The sequence below is a fragment of the Anopheles coluzzii genome, chromosome X (assembly GCF_943734685.1).
Source record: "Anopheles coluzzii chromosome X, AcolN3, whole genome shotgun sequence".
Lineage (NCBI taxonomy): Eukaryota > Metazoa > Arthropoda > Insecta > Diptera > Culicidae > Anopheles > Anopheles coluzzii.
Window position 1 is genome coordinate 23,478,867 of NC_064669.1, and position 18,139 is coordinate 23,497,005.

The following is an 18,139-nucleotide window of genomic DNA, read 5'->3' on the forward strand; positions in this document are numbered from 1 at the left end:
GGCCTGCCCGTTTGACTGGGGATGAAATGGCGCCGTTGTGATGTGCTGAATACCACGACTGCTGCAATACGCTGAAAATTCAGCACTGACGAATTGCGGCCCATTATCGCTGACCAGTGTTTCTGGGTATCCGAATCTCGCGAAAATGCTTCTTAATACTGCGATGGTTGCTCTGGTTGTTGTTGTTCGCATTTTTTCCACTTTTGGCCACTTCGTATGCGCATCTACCGCTATCAAAAAGTATTCACCTTCGATCGGCCCGGTGAAATCGATGTGAATGCGCTGCCACGGCTTGATTGTCCTCAGCCAAGACATCGGTATCTCGCGTGGCGAGGACTTTCACGCTATCGCGCAAGCATGGCATGTTTTAACATAGTCTACTACATCTCCGTCTATTGACGGCCAATAGACATAACTCCGAGCTATGGACTTCATCCTCTGGATTCCTGGGTGCCCTTCATGCAGCTGTTTTAGGCACCGCTGCTGAAGTTTGGTTGGGATTACCACCCTTTCCCCGAACAGAATGCAACCTCGGACCGTGGTGAGGGCCTCGCCTCTGTGGTAGAAGCAAGCCAATTCTGTAGCGTAGGTGATGTTTTGGGGCCACCCATTCATGATGTACTTGTATACTTGTCGCAGCACCGGATCGGATGCCGTGGCCTTCGCAACGTCACTAAAATTGAGTGGAAATATATTAATTGAATGTAGTGCTACGTATCTTACGTCATATTCCAACTCAGCGCTTGCGATGATGTATTCTGGATCCGGTTTTGCGTGCTCATTAATCAGTCTCGAAAGCACGTCCGCATTGCCACACTTCTCGGTCTGTACATACTCGATGCTGAAATCATACATTTGCAACTGCAATGCAAATCGCTGCAATCTGTTGGCTGTGTACATCGGAATACCTTTGCTAGACCCAAAAATCCAAAGCAAAGGTCGATGGTCGGTCTGTAGTCGAAAATGGCGCCCAAACAGCATCTTGTGAAATTTCTTCACAGCAAAGATAATGGCCAATCCTTCGCGGTCGATCTGGCTTTAGTTGGCTTCAGCCTTCGTGAGGGCTTTCGATGCATGCTGCACGACTTTCAGGGAGCCATCCATAAAACGATGGCTAATCGTCGCGCCTAGACCTATCGACGAATCATCTGCAGACACAACTATTTCCGCATTTGGGTCGTAATGCGTGAGCAGCAAATCAGACGATAACAGCTCTTTAAACCTTTTGAAAGATTGTTCACAATTGTGCGTCCATACAAAATTTCTGTCGTTCTTCAGCAGTTCATCCAGCGGGTATCGGAGCTCTCGCATCTTCGGTAGGAATTTACCATAATAGTTCACGGCTCCTAAAAAGGACCGAACTCCGCTCACGTTTGTTGGTGCTGGCATTTTGCGTCTAACGTCGATCTTCGCTGGGTTTGGCCTAAGACCCTGTCTATCGATCACAAAGCTTAGGTACTCAATCTGCACCATTTTGAATGAGCATTTTTCCGCACGGATTGTAAATCCGTAGTCCTTTATGCGACGGAAAAGATTGAGGAGGTTCTCATCATGCTCGCGTTCTGTTCTTCCACCAACAACTACATCATCCATGTAGCCAGAAGTACATTTCAATCCAGTGAGCATTGCATCGATTAGTCGTTGAAACGCGGCTGGGGCGATCTTTATGCCTGGCGGTAAACGATTATAGTGATACAATCTGCGATGCGTGTTAATAGTTAGAAGAGGACGACATTGCTCGTTTATCTCGACTTGCAGAAATGCATCGGACAAATCTATCTTACTGAAAAAATTGCATTGTGCCAATCTTGCAAATATCTGGCAGTGGGAGTGGATACTCATATGACTGGAGAGCAGCGTTCAGGCCAGTCGAATAATCTCCGCATATTCTTATGCTGCCATTTTTCTTCCGCACCACTACAATTGGCTGCCCAGTCCGAATAGTCGACTGGGGTAATCACGCCTAAGCCTTGTAAGTGATCGAGCTCTTTATCCACCGTTGCTTGCATTGCATACGCTACAGGGCGATTCGGGCAAAACACCGAATGGCGATTTTCTTTTAGCTTTATCTGGATGTTTGCCTTGGTGCACAGTCCAGTGCCGCTAAACACCTCGGGGAATCGACTCTCCCATTTTCCAGATTCAGCTTCGATTCTATTACAGAAATGGTCCATCGGTACAGAACCAAGCTCAAATAGCTCTATTAAATCTGCTCCCAGAAGCTGCAAATCAGAAGCTATTACCCGTATTACGGCAACCCTCGTTATGTCCCCAATCGTTACCTGAGCCGAGAATTCACCATCCAGCTGAAGGTGAGAACCAGACGCTGTTCTCGCATGGACTTCTACCGGTCTCAATGTTGGCTCATCAAGCTGCTGCCAAATTTTTCGTCCAATGACAGTTATATCGGAGCCGGTGTCAAGCTGTAGGCGAACCCTGTAGCGATAGATCAAAACATTAACAAATTTTCTTGCATGGCGCACGCTGTGTACATTCACGGTAACTGTACGTGTGTCCACCGGTGTGTTTTTGTTCCACTTGTTGAACTTTCTCTTCTTTGGCCACCACTTCTTCCGCTGGTTACAAAATCCTTCGCGGTGGCCCGTTCTCCCGCAATCACAACACTTGTGTAGGGCATACGGACACTCCCTGGCCCAGTGTGAATCGCCACACAACCAACAAGATCTGGGCGGCTTGCTTGTTCCCTCGAAATTCTTCCGCTGCTGATTCTGCTGCCCTTGCTGAAATCTACGCACCTGTGTTTGTTGTTTCTGTTGCTGCACTTTACTTCTACTTGCACTGTGTATCGCTAGGACTTTCTCCACCGCCTGAGTAGCGATCATGGCGCTGTCCACCTTTAGACTGGAGATTCGCTCACACTCAGCGGAGAGTTGCTCCAACGTGACATCGGCTCTCTCCTCGATGCGGGAGAGCAATCTCGTCCTCACATCTGCATCGGCATCGTCCTTCAAGCCGCACACCAGTATCAAGCACTTGAACTGCTCTTCGCTCATCGCCGATAGCTGAAAATTAACACAAGAGCGATTAACGCGGCAGACAAACGACAACAGGTCTTCATTGCGTGGTTTAATCAGCTGCAAGCATTTATATCGCTTACTCACGAGGGTTTCCGCTCTTCCAAATAGAGCGGTCAGCTTCTTAACCGTTTCATCAAACGGCACATCACGAGGGACACTTGGCAGTATGAAGCTGGCGTAGCGCGCGTATTCTGCAGGGCCCAGCTAGCGTACCAGCAAGCGCACACAAGACGAGAGGCATCTTGCGCGAAAAGATCCTCATATCAGGCAAACCACGTAGCAAAGGTGATATCTGACTCCGCCTCATAGCGGAATTCCATGATGCTGCCCGACAACGCTTCCATGATGAGTTCGAGATTGCAGGGGGCAACGGCCTGTGAGGGAACAGTCTGGCTCGGCTGTGATAGTGATTGTGGCTGTTGCAGCATACGCGAAATGAGCTGTTGCTGCTGCTGCATCTGTTGCTGCTGCTGCTGCTGCATCTGCTGTTGCATTAGCTGCATCATCTGCATCATCATCGCTGAATCGGTGGTGGGCGCTGGAACTGTGGCTGGCGATGGCTGCGAAGCTGCATTCTGCGATGGCGGTTGCACCATCGACGCTTGCCTTTCGCTGGTGGGCGGCAAAAGATGCTGCGACGGGGCAAACGCACTCGCACGCAGCGGGGATGCTCTTCTCTGGTCCACTTCCATAGAAAAGTCCGGTGTACCATTTTCGCCGGTGCTCATCCTTCTACGCGTTGCTCGCGGTCGCGTATTTTTTTTTTTAAATGAACAGCACTAAATTCGCACACAACTAATCACAAGCCTTTTTTTGTTTTTTTTACTCCTCGTCGCCACTGTTATGTTCCTTTCTTTCTTCGGTTATTACTACTCAGAGAGGTACACGCGTTTGTAACATAAAACGAACATATAACTTGTATTAACGTTATTCTAACGTACAACGAAAACTGTTTCCCGCCGTTCCCTTTCCGTGTGCTATCCTTAATTGCCAGTTGCCAAGTGCCGGCGTGTTCGCCGGTCGACCCCGTTGACCGCGCAAACGATGACCCGGATGGATTGCACGCACACATCAACCGATGATCACTCACGCGCCAACGGTGAGTTACTAGTAGCAATCCATCCGGTCCAGGTTAGCTCACAACACATATAGATCAGATCAGGAAACGATCAGTTAAAGAACCTCATCAGTTGGTACAGGATAGTGAGAAGCCCACACAACTACCCATCGACATTCTGTTGGGTGAATGAAGTTTACCGGTACCGAACGAGCCTTTGCCGCTAAGCAGTACAACGGAGGAATTGCGCACAGTTCCTTTACCCCAGCCACTCTCCCTGGCACAGGTTGCACCTTCGGAAAGCAATCATCGTAAGATACGCTCACCTCGCACAGTGTAGCTAGTCGGTCCAGAGAGAGCGGAGCGGCAAAGTGCATTATTACACTGTGGGCTACCGCACGGACAACATTAGGAAATAGATAAAAATCATATTCCATAACAGCAGAAATACGAAGTGTACTGTATCAATAGAAGGGTGGCGATATCACAACACTTGGGAGGCATACAAGCAATCATTAGACACATTTCTTCAGCGTTTAAAAGAATATGGCTTCCACGTCAAGCTGGAAAAATGTCATTTCTATTAAATTGAAATTGTCTATTTGGGGCATGTGGTAGATCGCAACGGCATACGTCCTGTCCCAGAGAAACTGAAAACCATCGCATCTATTCCAGCACCAACGAGCATTTCCGAACTAAGATCGTTCTTAGGGGCTGTGAATTTCTACGGCCGATTTGTGAGAAACATGCATGAACTCAGACACCCATTAGATGAACTCTTAAAGAAGGATATGAAGTGGAAGTGACATATTCGGTTTGTCAAACATCGTTCGAAAAATTCAAGAAATTACTGCAATGTGACTTACTGTTGACACATTATGTTCCGAATCTTCCTATCATCGTTGCAGCAGATGCGTCTAGCACCGGCGTTGGAGCAATTATTTTTCATAAATTCCCGAATGGATATTTGAAAGCCATTCAACATGCTTCAAGAACATTAACTGCTGCAAAACAAGGTTACGGGCAACCAGAAAAAGAAGCTCTTGCTCTTACTTATAGGATAATCAAATTTCTTAAGTACTTACTTGGTCAGAAATGTACTCTTTTAACCGATCATAATCCTTAACTATCCATATTTGGTTCAAAAAAAGGAATTCCCTTGCTTACAGCAAACCGACTCTAACGGCGGGCATTGATGTTATTAAACTACGATTTTACCATCGAATATGTTTCAACCACCGAGTTTGGGTGCGCTGACATGTTATTGAGGCTAAACGACCGTTGCAAGCAACCAGAGGAAGATTATGTTGTAGCTTCGATTTCACTTGAAGAGGATATTCAAAACGTCATGCACGAAAAAGTAACAAGATTGGACGAAACACTGCAACCATTTTTCTTCCCGAGCGAGCTGGATTTCGCCGCACAAGTCCCTTTACCACTTTGATCACCGCTGGAGTTTGAACACTCCGTTTTTTGCCCGGTTTCTTCTTTGGCACAACCGTGCCTGTCTCCTCATATCGTTTGATGGTCCGGTAGACGAATAATCTAATCGACTTAAATTGTGATGATACAATTTCTGCTTAATCTGTATGTTTGTAAATCCATGCAAATGCAAGATTTTTATTTGTTCGCGACTTGAATCCATTATAATATATTACAAAACTGAAGTGAACACTAAGTGTAGGTTTTTTACGATAAATAGTAAACAAATTAAGCTGTCAAAATATGCCCATGAGTTTGACACACACTAATAGAAAACACAAAAAAGGGGTACTCCAATAGATGTAACAGGTTGGCTGATAACTCCCTGGTCTAACAAAGAAAAACACATTATTTTGTCAAAATTCGTTTTTTTTATTCAACATAGTTCCCTTCAAGAGCGATTCAACGATTATAACGACCTTCCAATTTTTTTATACCATTTTGGTAGTACTCTTTCGGTTTTGCCTCAAAATGGGCCTCAGTTTCGGCGACCACCTCTTCATTGCATCCAAATTTTTTCCCTGCGAGCATCCTTTTGAGGTCTGAGAACAAGAAAAAGTCGCTGGGGGCCAGATCTGGAGAATACGGTGGGTGGGGAAGCAATTCGAAGCCCAATTCATGAATTTTTGCCATCGTTCTCATTGACTTGTGGCACGGTGCGTTGTCTTGGTGGAACAACAAAATAACAAAAGTTGCTTGACAAAAGACGCTCTGGCTCACAAACTAATTGACATACAGACGTCAAATTTTGACTCGAATCATTTGAAGGTTGGTACTATATAAAAATAATATGCATTTAATACTAGCGGCGCCATCTATGTGTCAGACCGGGGACTTATCAGCCAACCTGTTATCACTTCTACGATGCCACCCTGTAGATGGATTGTTCCACAACAGAGTTGTTGTTCGAAACATTTACAGGAAAAAGGTACTGCAACAATTCCATCGTGGTCATCCTGGAATGGTGCGAATGAAATCTATTTCTCAAAGTTTCGTTTTCTCCCCGGAAATGGATGTCGATATCGAACACTTTGTCCGGCGCTGTACTTCAAAGAAACACCTGAATCTTGGACTATGCCGGAAAAGCCATGGACACGTATACACGTGGACTATGCCCGTCCTGTAGATGGCGTGTATTTTTTAGTTGTAGTTGATCCATACATAAAATGGCTAGAAGTATATGCTACTGTGGGATCCTAGAGTAAGAAAGAGAAATAATGTCATGTATGATAGTTGATGTCAGTCGGAGTTGAACAATGAATAAAAAAGGTTGTGTTGTGGTAACGAACAAGATGGTGTGCTTGTGTGTGTATCCTGTACTTATAGAATATCACAGCTACCAAAACTACAACAGCAAAGACAACTATCAAGTTTTTAACGCAATCTGTTGCGGCCCCGCCGCACTCGTTTCTTTCGTAATTAAAAGGTCACAAAAAACAAGAACGATTAATTTTTCGTTGACTGTCCTTTTATATAGTCACTTTTTTCAGCGGTAATAGTTGTTCAAGCAAAGGGATCGTTTGCCTCCTTCCGCTCCTTTATATCTTCTTTCACGATGGCAAAGCCTTACAACGGTGGAAACTTCGTAAGGTTTCACGTCACCTTTTTTAGGCCCTATCTACACGAGATCAACGCGATCAATTTCGAAACATCAAAACATTTGATATTATTTTTAGCGGTCCCAACACAATCATTCACACCGTTTGGTGTTCCAGAAAATATAGTCTCTGATAATGGTACGCTGTTCACCAGCCTTGAATTCCAAGCATTTTGCAATTGGGTATTTGTCACATCCGTACTGCACCATATAATCCGCAGTCGAACGGTTTGGCAGAACGTTTTGTGGACACACTAAAGCGTATATTGCGAAAAAATCGAGCAGGAGAAGAGACTTTAGATGAAGAATTGCAGACTTTTTTGCAAGTTTATCGAACCACACCAGCACCAGAAGAGTCTCCAACTGAATTGATGTTCCAGCGGCCTATTCGAACAATTCAGCCATTACTTCTACATCCAGTTTCACGGTCACGAAATGAAAAGTCAGAAGCTGGAAGAAATTCCTTTGTTCCTGGAGAAGCGGTTTATGCACAAGTCCACCGCAATAATTGTTGGAATTATCAATTTCCTGAATATATAAATAGAACTCAAATATAATTAAGCCAGTCTTGATCTGAACTCCGAACGGAACAGACGTGTCTCTCCTTTAATTTCAACAGGTTATGGGCGCAGGCTCGCTTGGTGCTGTGAAGGGCAATACGTTCACGATATTTTATTGTTGTGGCTCTAATTCCAAGAACGAGTGAAGACAACGAAAAAATCTGGTGTGAGCGGTGTCGGCAGTAAATGCTGATGTGCTATTGTTCTCAAAAGAGGCGGGGAATAACGATTTGAAAAGACTACTGGTGTGCTGTGAGCACGATCCCCACAAAAGGAGTGACGTTGTGACAAAGGAGTGTGATGGAGCAGAAAGGCGAAACAGACCAGGAAACAAAAAGTGTTGCGAAAAGTGATCGTGTGGTTGACCCAAATTATTCAGAAAAAAATGGATTATTCCAAATTGTTTTTGCTTCCATTGTTCGATGGGACGAATTATTCTTCCTGGAAGTTTAGAATGTTATCTGTACTTGAAGAATACGATTTAATGGAATGTATTTCTTCTGAGCCATCAGCAAGTGAAAGTTCTACAGAAAAATCCAAAAAGGACAAACAATGTAAGTCGTTGTTAATTTCGCGTACTAACGACACACATTTGGAGTATGTACAAGAGTGCAAAACCAGCAAGCAAATATGGGACACATTGCAAAAGGTGTTCGAGCCAAAAAGTTTTTCAAGTGAAATGCATGTGAAAAGAAAAAAGCTGCTACTAAAACAAGGAGACGGAACATTCTCTAGCATTTGACAAACTAGTGCGAGAATTTAAGGCAACGGGTGGAACCATGGAAAATGAAGACATAATTTGTCATTTGTTATTGACTATTGGGTCTGAATATGCCACAGTAGTTACTGTTCTGGAAACTATGCCTCAAGAACAGTTAACATTCGACATGGTAAAGGCACGTTTACTAGATGAAGAAACAAAGAAAAGTGTGGAAACAGGCAATGACACTCAATGCTGTCCAGCTGCGTTTTTTAGTGAATACAGTGCAAACCGTGGCAGGCACCAACAAAAGAAACTATTGAAATGTTTTGGTTGCAAAAAGATTGGTCACAAAATCGGGGACTGCCCAGAAAAAACAGAAACAAAAAGAAAGCAATTCGAACCAACACAATGCGTATTTTGGTGATTGTTGTGTCTTTGGCTTGCATCAGGTACTGTTTCGTCGCGAATAGTTTTCGGATAAAGTTTCCTTTTCTTTCTTTGGGTTTTGCTGCTAATAATTACCGAAGCCGTTGTAAGAAATTGCTGGTGATGAAGAGAGAGAAAAAGCCTTTTCGCTCTCTATTTATTAATTGAAGATCGATAGAGATGTGTACATGAACGGGCACGGATTTGATCCGATCCGCAGTTCAAATCTGCACGATTCGCGTAGCTGCTCGAACAGGTACTTTATTCAAACACTGATATAACAGTACACATAATAAATATAAACTCACAAGCACAATACACACTAAAATACTCGGCCGCGCGCCAGCCGTACCGTGCCCTGCCGGGAACCCTGCTCGACCGGCTGCTCGCAACACTTGCTTGTCCGAGCGCACCACACACACTAAGCGGCCCGCGCTTAGTGTGCGTACGACAGTGTGCGTGACACACTGTCGTCTCCTGGACATTGACCAGTGGTAGCACAACTACCACGGCAAGTCCAAAGGTCGGCACGGCTGCTCACAACATCTCCCCCTTTTACTTATCCGGAGGGGGTCGAACCGACACGCGCATATTCCATTGCGGGAATATCGGTATGGTGACACCCTCCGGCCATAGATCCTTGTCCTTGGGCATTTTTGCGCAAATGCTGCTCCTAAGCTGCGACCCCGCTACCCGCTTACCGCAACGCTGCTACGATGTTGCAGGAAATCTCCCCGGCGGCGACCGTAATGTCCCGCTAGCCTCATCTGGCAGGAGAGCATTACCCAGCAACTCGTTCCGCACGTTGCTACGCTGCTGCTGGCGATCTCTCCGGCGGCGACCGGTTTGTCTCGCAAGCCTCATCCGGCTGAAGAGCATATCCCAGCAGCCCGTTATGGCATCCTGTAGCGGTGGTACAATTGCTGCAGCAAGGACGGCACACATTTCGCCCTTCACGTCCGGAACATCACGTCGGTGCTGCAACTGGGGACGGAATGCGACCTCCCCCTCTTTCCGACGAATACAACGGCACCAGCGGGGCGGCATGGGACCTCGCCCCCCTCTCCGTTGACACTACAGCTGCAGCGGGGCGGAATGGAACCTCGCCCTCCTCTCCGTCAAACACAACGGCAGCAGCGGGCGGCATGGAACCTCGCCCCCTCTCCGTCGACAATATTGCTGCAGCGAGGCGGCATGGGACCTCGCCCCCTCTCCGTTGTCACTACTGCAGCAGCGGGGCGGCATGGGACCTCGCCCATTCTCACTGGTTTACGACGGCTGCAGCGGGGCATGGCATCTCGCCCCCTCTCCGTCGAACACAGCGGCAGCAACTCAGTGACCTCTCGCGTCACTAATGATGGCCCGGCAGCTAGGCAGAATCACAATTCGCCCCTTACACTGCCGGCGCTCCTTGGGCTGCAGCCCGACGACACCTAGAGTCGCTGCAGATGGCCCGGCAATCAAGCTTCGACCTTTCCATTGCCGGCGCTCCTTGGGCCTGCAGCCCGGCGAATCAAACATCGCCGAGTGTGTGTGTGCGGCTGTCCCTTCTGTCCCCATGGCGGGACGACAGCCGGGGCCACGGTCTTAACGGCGGCGGCGGCAGCGGTCCTTGTCGAACGGCGTCCCACTGTCGAGGGGACCCGTGCCATCGCGATGGCGCCGGCTCCAACCGACGCGCTCGATCGCGATGGCGACCGCGGGTTCTTCTAGGGATCCCCCTTACGCAAGAGGATCCCATCCTCGTCGCCACTATTGTGTCTTTGGCTTGCATCAGGTATTTTATTCAAACACTGATATAACAGTACACATAATAAATATAAACTCACAAGTACAATACACACTAAAATACTCGGCCGCGCGCCAGCCGTACCGTGCCCTGCCGGGAACCCTGCTCGACCGGCTGCTCGCAACACTTGCTTGTCCAAGCGCACCACACACACTAAGCGGCCCGCGCTTAGTGTGCGTACGACAGTGTGCGTGACACACTGTCGTCCCCTGGACATTGACCAGTGGTAGCACAACTACCACGGCAAGTCCAGGGGTCGGCACGGCTGCCCACAACAGTGATCATGGTGTTTGCTTCATTGGTAGCAATGAAATTCTCAGTACGTCACAGCAGGTAAATTGGATTGTTGATTCCGGATCGTCGGAACACTTAACTAACGATAGAAACTTTCTGGACAAACTAATGCTAATGGACATTCCTATGACAATTGCAGTGGCCAAGGAACGTGAAACAATGGTTGGGGAACAATATGGAAGTATAAAACTGTTTTCTTCTGTTGGTGACAAAGTGGTACCTGTTACTCTCAAGAACGTACTCTACATACCGAATGCGCGTGTGAATTTACTCTCCGTACGCAAAATGGAAGAAGCTGGACTAACTGTGCAGTTTTTGGATGGAAAGGTTTTAGTGAAATACGGGTCGCAAACAATCGCATGTGGAAGCTCTACGAATTGACGTTAGTGAAAATTAAGAATGTTGCTGATTCTTGTCTCTATTCGTGTGGGAAGGTTCCGAAATGTTTAGAAATTTGACATCGTCGTTTTGGCCATATAAGTACAAAAGGATTATGTCAGGTTTTGCGAAACGAAATGGTGATAGGAATGCAGCCAATTCGGCGTCGAGGTGATAAAGACTTTATATGTGAAGCTTGTGTTGCAGGAAAACTCACTCGAAAGCAATTTGTGACAAGTGAAGATCGAAGATCGAGCAGATTATTGGAACTTGTTCATTCCGATATTTGTGGCCCTATCACTCCTGTAGGTTTTTATGGTGAACAATACTTGTGAAATATATTCACGAAAAGGGGCTGGCTGTGATATTTGGAGGAAATTTGAATAGGAAAGTGTACACCTTTATCGCTGGTCGGTTTGCAACTGTATATTCGTTTGTCCTTTTTTGTATATAATATTTCATGCAGTTCATAATTCGTGTAGATCGAGCAGTTTCTAATGCCGAGTAGTTTATAACCTAATCTTAGTTTCCTAACGCTTTGTTTTATGTACAATTCAAATTTAAGTTCGAAAATAATTATCCAAACTCCAACATTCCCGGCCACCAAAGAAGAACTTCTTTAAATTTCATGCAAAATATAAATTCAATAATGAGTTCAAAAAAGAATTCAAAAAAAGTTCGACTCTTGAACCTGACGCTTATCTCCTATCATACTGCTCGTGTGTGTAGATGTGTGAATGTGTGTTGCGTGTATCTTGTTCTGCCATGAGTGCGAAATGTAAACAATGTCGCGTGGCTTGCAGCTGCGCGTTACTCAGTGCCTGTGGTTTCCTTCTGCTCTAAGTTGCTAATTACGTCCGGATTAGGCAAAACCGCCAGACGATTAGCTGCGCGGACGATTTGCTTCCCTGAAGCAGTGCGCAGTGTAACGACGCGAACAACATCGTCCTTTCCAGGGTGTACTGCAACGATGCGCCCCATCGGCCACGAGGTAGGATGTACATTGTCTTCCTTAATAATCACCAGTGTATTTTCTGTCAGAACCGCTGATTTCCCGTTGCAATATTTGGCTCGAGCTTGTAACTGCTGCAGGTACTCCGGATACCATCGAGCCCAAATGGTTTGCAGATGTTTTTGTACCAACTGGTATTCCCTCAAGTAGTTGTTCGGTGTCTCGGTGTAATCGATGATTGGTACCGCTTGCAGATTGCCACCGACGAGGAAGTGTCCCGGTGTCAATGGTTCCAAGTCCGACGGCTCATCGGATAGAGGTGTAATTGGTCGCGAATTCAAACATTGCTCTACCTGGGCAAGTAGGGTAAGCATGCTCTCCTGTGTGATGCTTGTTGTTCCTATTGTTCTGACTATATGCTTTTTAGCTGCCTTCACCGCCGCCTCCCATAAACCTCCAAAATGTGGTGCTCTTGGTGGGATAAACTTCCACTTCATCTGATTCATCGCGCACCAATCAAATATAGCAGCTCGATCGTGTTCGTCGCTCTTTAGCATCTTGTAGACGCGATTCAGCTCATGTGCCGCTCCCTTAAAGGTGGTTGCATTGTCGGAATGCAGTTCACTGATTTGACCACGACGTGCAATCAAACGACGAAGTGCATTGATAAATGCTGTTGATGTTAAATCGCCAACCAGTTCGATATGTACCGCTCTTGTTGAAAAACATACAAATATGGCGATGTATGCTTTAATCGGACTTCTGTTGCGTATGGTTTGTTTTATATAGATTGGTCCGCAATAGTCTACTCCGCATACTGAGAATGGTCTTGTTGGTGTGACTCGTGATGTTGGCAAATCGGCGATACTTTGCTTAATAAGTGTGGGTTTGGCCTTAAAACATGCGTGGCAACTGTGGTACACCGACTTGCATAAATTGCGACCGCCAATTATCCAAAAGCTTTGGCGTAGTGTTGTTAAAAGCAGTTGTGGTGCAGCATGCAGCTTACTCAAGTGTATCGAAACAGCTAGTAGTGCGGACAGTGGATGTTTCGATGATAATATTACCGGGTGTTTTTCTGATTCCGACAGATGTGCCTTACTGAGCCGGCCACCAATGCGCAGAATACCTTGCGTATCTATGAAAGGGGAAATCCATTTTAATTTGGAGTTCTTCGGAATCTCTTTGCCCTTCTGCAGGTGTTGTATCTCCTCAGAAAAGGTGTCTTGTTGCGAAAGATAACACAACTTGAGTTCTGCCGCCTTGAGTTCGTCTACAGTGAGTGGTGGGATGTCCTTAGCATGGACCTTGTTTCCTACGCGACGCTTTGCGTTTTGTATAAAGCGCAAACAATATGAAACAACTCTTTGCAGTTTGTGGTAGATCGAAAATCGTGAGAACAAACTGTTTCGAAATTCGCAGATCAATGCTGTGCTTGCAACCCGTGACGATAGTTTTTCTTCTTCTGCGCTCTCTTCTTCGCTTGGTGATGGTGTGTTCTGTGGCCATTCTTCCGAGTTGCGTGCTAACCAATGTGGCCCGTGCCACCAGCGCTCACACACTAGCAACTTTTCCGGAGTTAAACCTCGCGAAATGTCGTCTGCTGGATTGTCCGAGCCTGGAACATGCTTCCAGCATTGTATTCCAGCCGTGTGCTGAATTTTTGCAACCCTGTTTGCAACGAAGGGCTTCCATCGATTTGGTGCTGAATTCAGCCAGTGAAGGACAGTCATGGATTCGGTCCAACAGATGGTGGTAGCAGAAATTTTCAGTGATTGCTGGACTTTCTCGTAAAGAAGTGTGGCTAGTCGTGCTGCACATAATTCCAATCGAGCTATGGAATGTGAATTGGATAACGCAACGACCTTTGACTTGGCTGTTAGCAGCTGCACGGTGACTCCTTCCATGCTTTCAGCCCGAATGTAGCAACAAGCACCATATGCTAGTTGTGATGCGTCAGCAAAGATATGAATTTGCAGACTTGTTGCCGTGCATTGCGATATGTACCGTGGGACTGTCAAATTGCGTAGTGAAGATAATGTAGAGTGAAATTTCGACCATTCATGTTGTAAGTGCGATGGTAGCTCGCTGTCCCAGTCATATGCCTTTCCATGAATCTTGAGAGCCCATAGTTGCTGCATGAACATCTTTGCGATGATGATCGTTGGGCCCAGTAGCCCGAGGGGATCAAATATCTTGGCGATATATGACAAAATTAACCTTTTCGTCATGCTGGGTGTTGTAGGTGGTATCTCAATACGAAACCGTAGTGTATCAGTTGCCGGTTCCCAAACGATGCCTAGTGTGGATACTTGTTTCGAGCTCTTCCACTCGTGCGAGAGTTGTACCGCCACATCTTCTGAAGGAACGTTCTTCAATGCTTCGGAGCGGTTCGATGCCCATTTCTTCAGCGTGAAGCCAGCTGAATTTAGCATGTCTGAGATTTGCCTTTGTATAACGATTGCTTCGGACAAATCATCGGTACCCGTTAGCAAATCATCTACGTAAAAATCGTTCATGACCGCGTTCATTGCCAAAGGATACTCTTCCTTGTGGTCAAGAGCAATCTGTTTTAGGGTCCTGGTTGCTAAAAATGGAGCAGAGGCTGTGCCGTACGTAACCGTCTGTAGCTCAAATGTCGATATAGGATCTGCAGGATGTTCTCTGTACCGGATGCGCAGATAGTTACGGTCATGAGGGCTATGTAAAATTTGCCGATACATCTTCTCTACGTCTGTAGTGAGAGCAATGGCACGAGAACGAAACCGAAGGATAATCGATAAAAGATCTTCTTGAACGACTGGTCCCACGAAGAGTTTGTCGTTCAATGAGTAACCACTCGAAGTCTTACAGGATGCATCGAACACGACACGCACCTTCGTGGTTGTGCTTGATTCCTTAATGACAGCGTGATGTGGGAGGTAGTAATGCTCTACCGAATCGTTTGCAGGACTGGTAAGCCGCTTCATATGCCCCAAATGCTCATATTCTTTCATAAATTTAACATACTCTTCTTTCATTTTAGCATTGGTGTTCAACCGCCGTTCGATACAACGCAGTCTGCGATCGGCTATTTCCTTCGACTCTCCTAAAACGATATTAGGGTTGGAGTTAAATGGCAAACTAACGACATACCTTCCACTTGAGTTGCGAACAGTTGTTGCTGCGAAATGCTTCTCGCAAGCATTCTCCTCAACCGATAGCACAGGATCCTCGGCTATGGTTTCACTCTCCCAGAACCGCTGCATGGTCTCCTCCAGTGGGGTGTCGTATGCAGATAGATGGCACAGCCGCGGACCGACTGACGAATGATGAGTGTTGCCGGTGACAACCCAACCAAAGTGGGTTTCGACCAGCCACGGTTTGCCTCTACCGATAGAGCACTTGCGACCGGTGTGGAGCTCCCAGAACGTATCGCCTCCGATGACGATGTCGATTTGCCCCGGACTGTTAAAGGTGCTGTCCGCCAATGCCACGTCCGGCATTTTCCATGAAGAGACGTCCGTTGGTGATGTAGGGATGTTTGCGGATGGCGTGTCCAGAACCAAGAAAGTCATCTCCGTTGCGAAGGGTTGTGTCTTGGACTGAACGGTAGCGACGATGGAACCCTTGATCTGCTGTACTGCATTGCCGATGCCCGATACAGCGACGTTGACCCTTTTGCGACTCGTCAGCAGTTTCCGTGCGAACTCCTCAGCGATGAAATTCGACATGGATCCCGAATCCAACAACACCCTTGCTTCATGGGTGTTCCCGTAGTCATCCTTGATCTGGATGTTTGCCGTCGCCAGAAACACATTGTCTTCATTCGACTGAGCTGACAATGTTACCGTTGCGGGTGGAGCATAGGGTGGTGAATGATGTAGAAGTGTGTGATGACGCTCACGACACGTGCGACACGAATAATCCGACTTGCACGCTCTAACCTGATGATTGCTGCTCAAACAGTTCCAGCACAGCCGCTTCGATGCGACGACGTCCCGTCGCTGTTGGACCTCCTTGGCGATGAACACTGGACAGTTGCGCAGTGTGTGGTCTTCGGAACACTCCAATGGACACTTTGGCTGTTGGGTGTGCGCAGTCGATGCAGCAGGAGCCGAGCGAGATGTAGCTGCATTCGCGATGAATCTCCGTTGCCCTGGTTGACGAATGAGACCGGCCACCTTGATACCACTAGCTGCTTGATCCTTCACGAAGTTGTTGGTCGATTTCAAGATTTGGATACGATCTTGCACGAAGTCGATCACATCCTTATATTTGTCCGTCGTGAAGTGCACGGAATGTTTCTCCCAAGCCAACAATGTCTCTCGATACAACTTCATCAGCAGCATGTTTGAGAGGGGTGTGTCCCACGAGTCAACCGGTTCGTTCAGCTTTTTCAACCCGTTGACGAAGCGGGTGAATTCATCCACCAGGTGCGTGAGCTTGTCAACGCACACCAATTGCACTCCCGGAAGGTAGTGCAATTTGCGATAGTATTCGCGAATCAAAAGACGAGAATTGTCGTACCGTTTAAGAAGCGCCGCCCAGGTAACCGAATAGTTGTCCGCCGTTAAAGGTGTATGCTCGAAGGGTACCGCCGCGTCCCCCTTCAACGATGACAGTAAGTATTGTAGCTTCGCGATAGATGGAAGCTCGGCTGAAGCGTCGATCATTGCGATGAAGCGATCTCGGAAAGAAAGCCATTTTGTGTGATCTCCGTCAAATGTTGGAAGTTCGATTTTGGGCAAACGTAAATTTGGCGCGTGGGGTCGACCGAATGCAAGCGTTGAGGAAGCCAAGCCCGTTGTATCGTTGAGCGAACCTTCTTCCTTTGGCTGTCTTTCCCGTAGAAATGATTTTAGCTTGCGACAGCGTTCTTCAATGTCGATCCGTTCCATTATGCTGGCTTCGACCGCTTCGTCTTTATCTTCAAGCTCTTCCAGTTTCGAAACTGCGGTGAAAAACTCTTCCTTATGTTTCGCCAGATCTTCTAACACCTCCGGAATCTGCTTGGCATCATCACTCGAATATTTCGCCTGGAACCGTTCCAGCGATTTTATGTTCTCCAGGGCGATCCTCTTTTTCAGTTGCACTGCTTTAATTTTCTTATCCATTGCACAAAGAAAATACTGCGATATCACACGAAAATAACGAACAAAGCGATGGCGCGAAATTCAAAATGATGGCGTGTAACCGACCGTTGCCCTTGATGCGGGGCGATATGCGATGGCGGGAATTGTCACGGAATGACTTGCACACTTGACGACGAATACCGAATTCCACTCTTGATGCAGAATGAAACTTATTTCTTCTCCGTATATCACGATCCGGTTCGAAGGACCAAAAATGTGAAATATATTCACGAAAAGGGGCTGGCTGTGATATTTGGAGGAAATTTGAATAGGAAAGTGTACACCTTTATCGCTGGTCGGTTTGCAACTGTATATTCGTTTGTCCTTTTTTGTATATAATATTTCATGCAGTTCATAATTCGTGTAGATCGAGCAGTTTCTAATGCCGAGTAGTTTATAACCTAATCTTAGTTTCCTAACGCTTTGTTTTATGTACAATTCAAATTTAAGTTCGAAAATAATTATCCAAACTCCAACAATACTTTATAACATTCACAGATGATTGGAGCAAGTTCACAATGGTGTTTTTATTCAAGGCAAAGAGTGAAGCTTTTGAAATACTTCGTGACTTAGAAGCCATAGTTTCTGCTAAATTTGGATCCAAAATATCACGTTTGCGGTGTGATAACGGTACAGAATAAACCAATATTCAATTTTTTAATTTTTGCAAAGAAAAGGGAATACAAATCGAGTTTACAGTCCCTTATACGCCGGAACAAAACGGTGAGCGGAAAAACAGAAGTCTCGTA

The 18,139-nt window shown here is 46.4% G+C and overlaps 1 protein-coding gene across 1 annotated transcript; it reads right to left on the bottom strand.

The window, feature by feature from the left end:
- Window positions 1-1,838: 1,838 nt before the first annotated feature.
- On the bottom strand, window positions 1,839-17,800 carry LOC120948188 (uncharacterized). Its single transcript, XM_049605268.1, has 4 exons — window positions 13,286-17,800; window positions 12,180-12,949; window positions 2,757-3,023; window positions 1,839-2,306 (listed from the first exon to the last, which is right to left on the bottom strand). Exons 1-4 carry the CDS (start codon window positions 17,370-17,372, stop codon window positions 1,839-1,841), a joined length of 5,592 nt encoding a protein of 1,863 aa, XP_049461225.1. The 5' UTR covers window positions 17,373-17,800.
- Window positions 17,801-18,139: the final 339 nt, after the last annotated feature.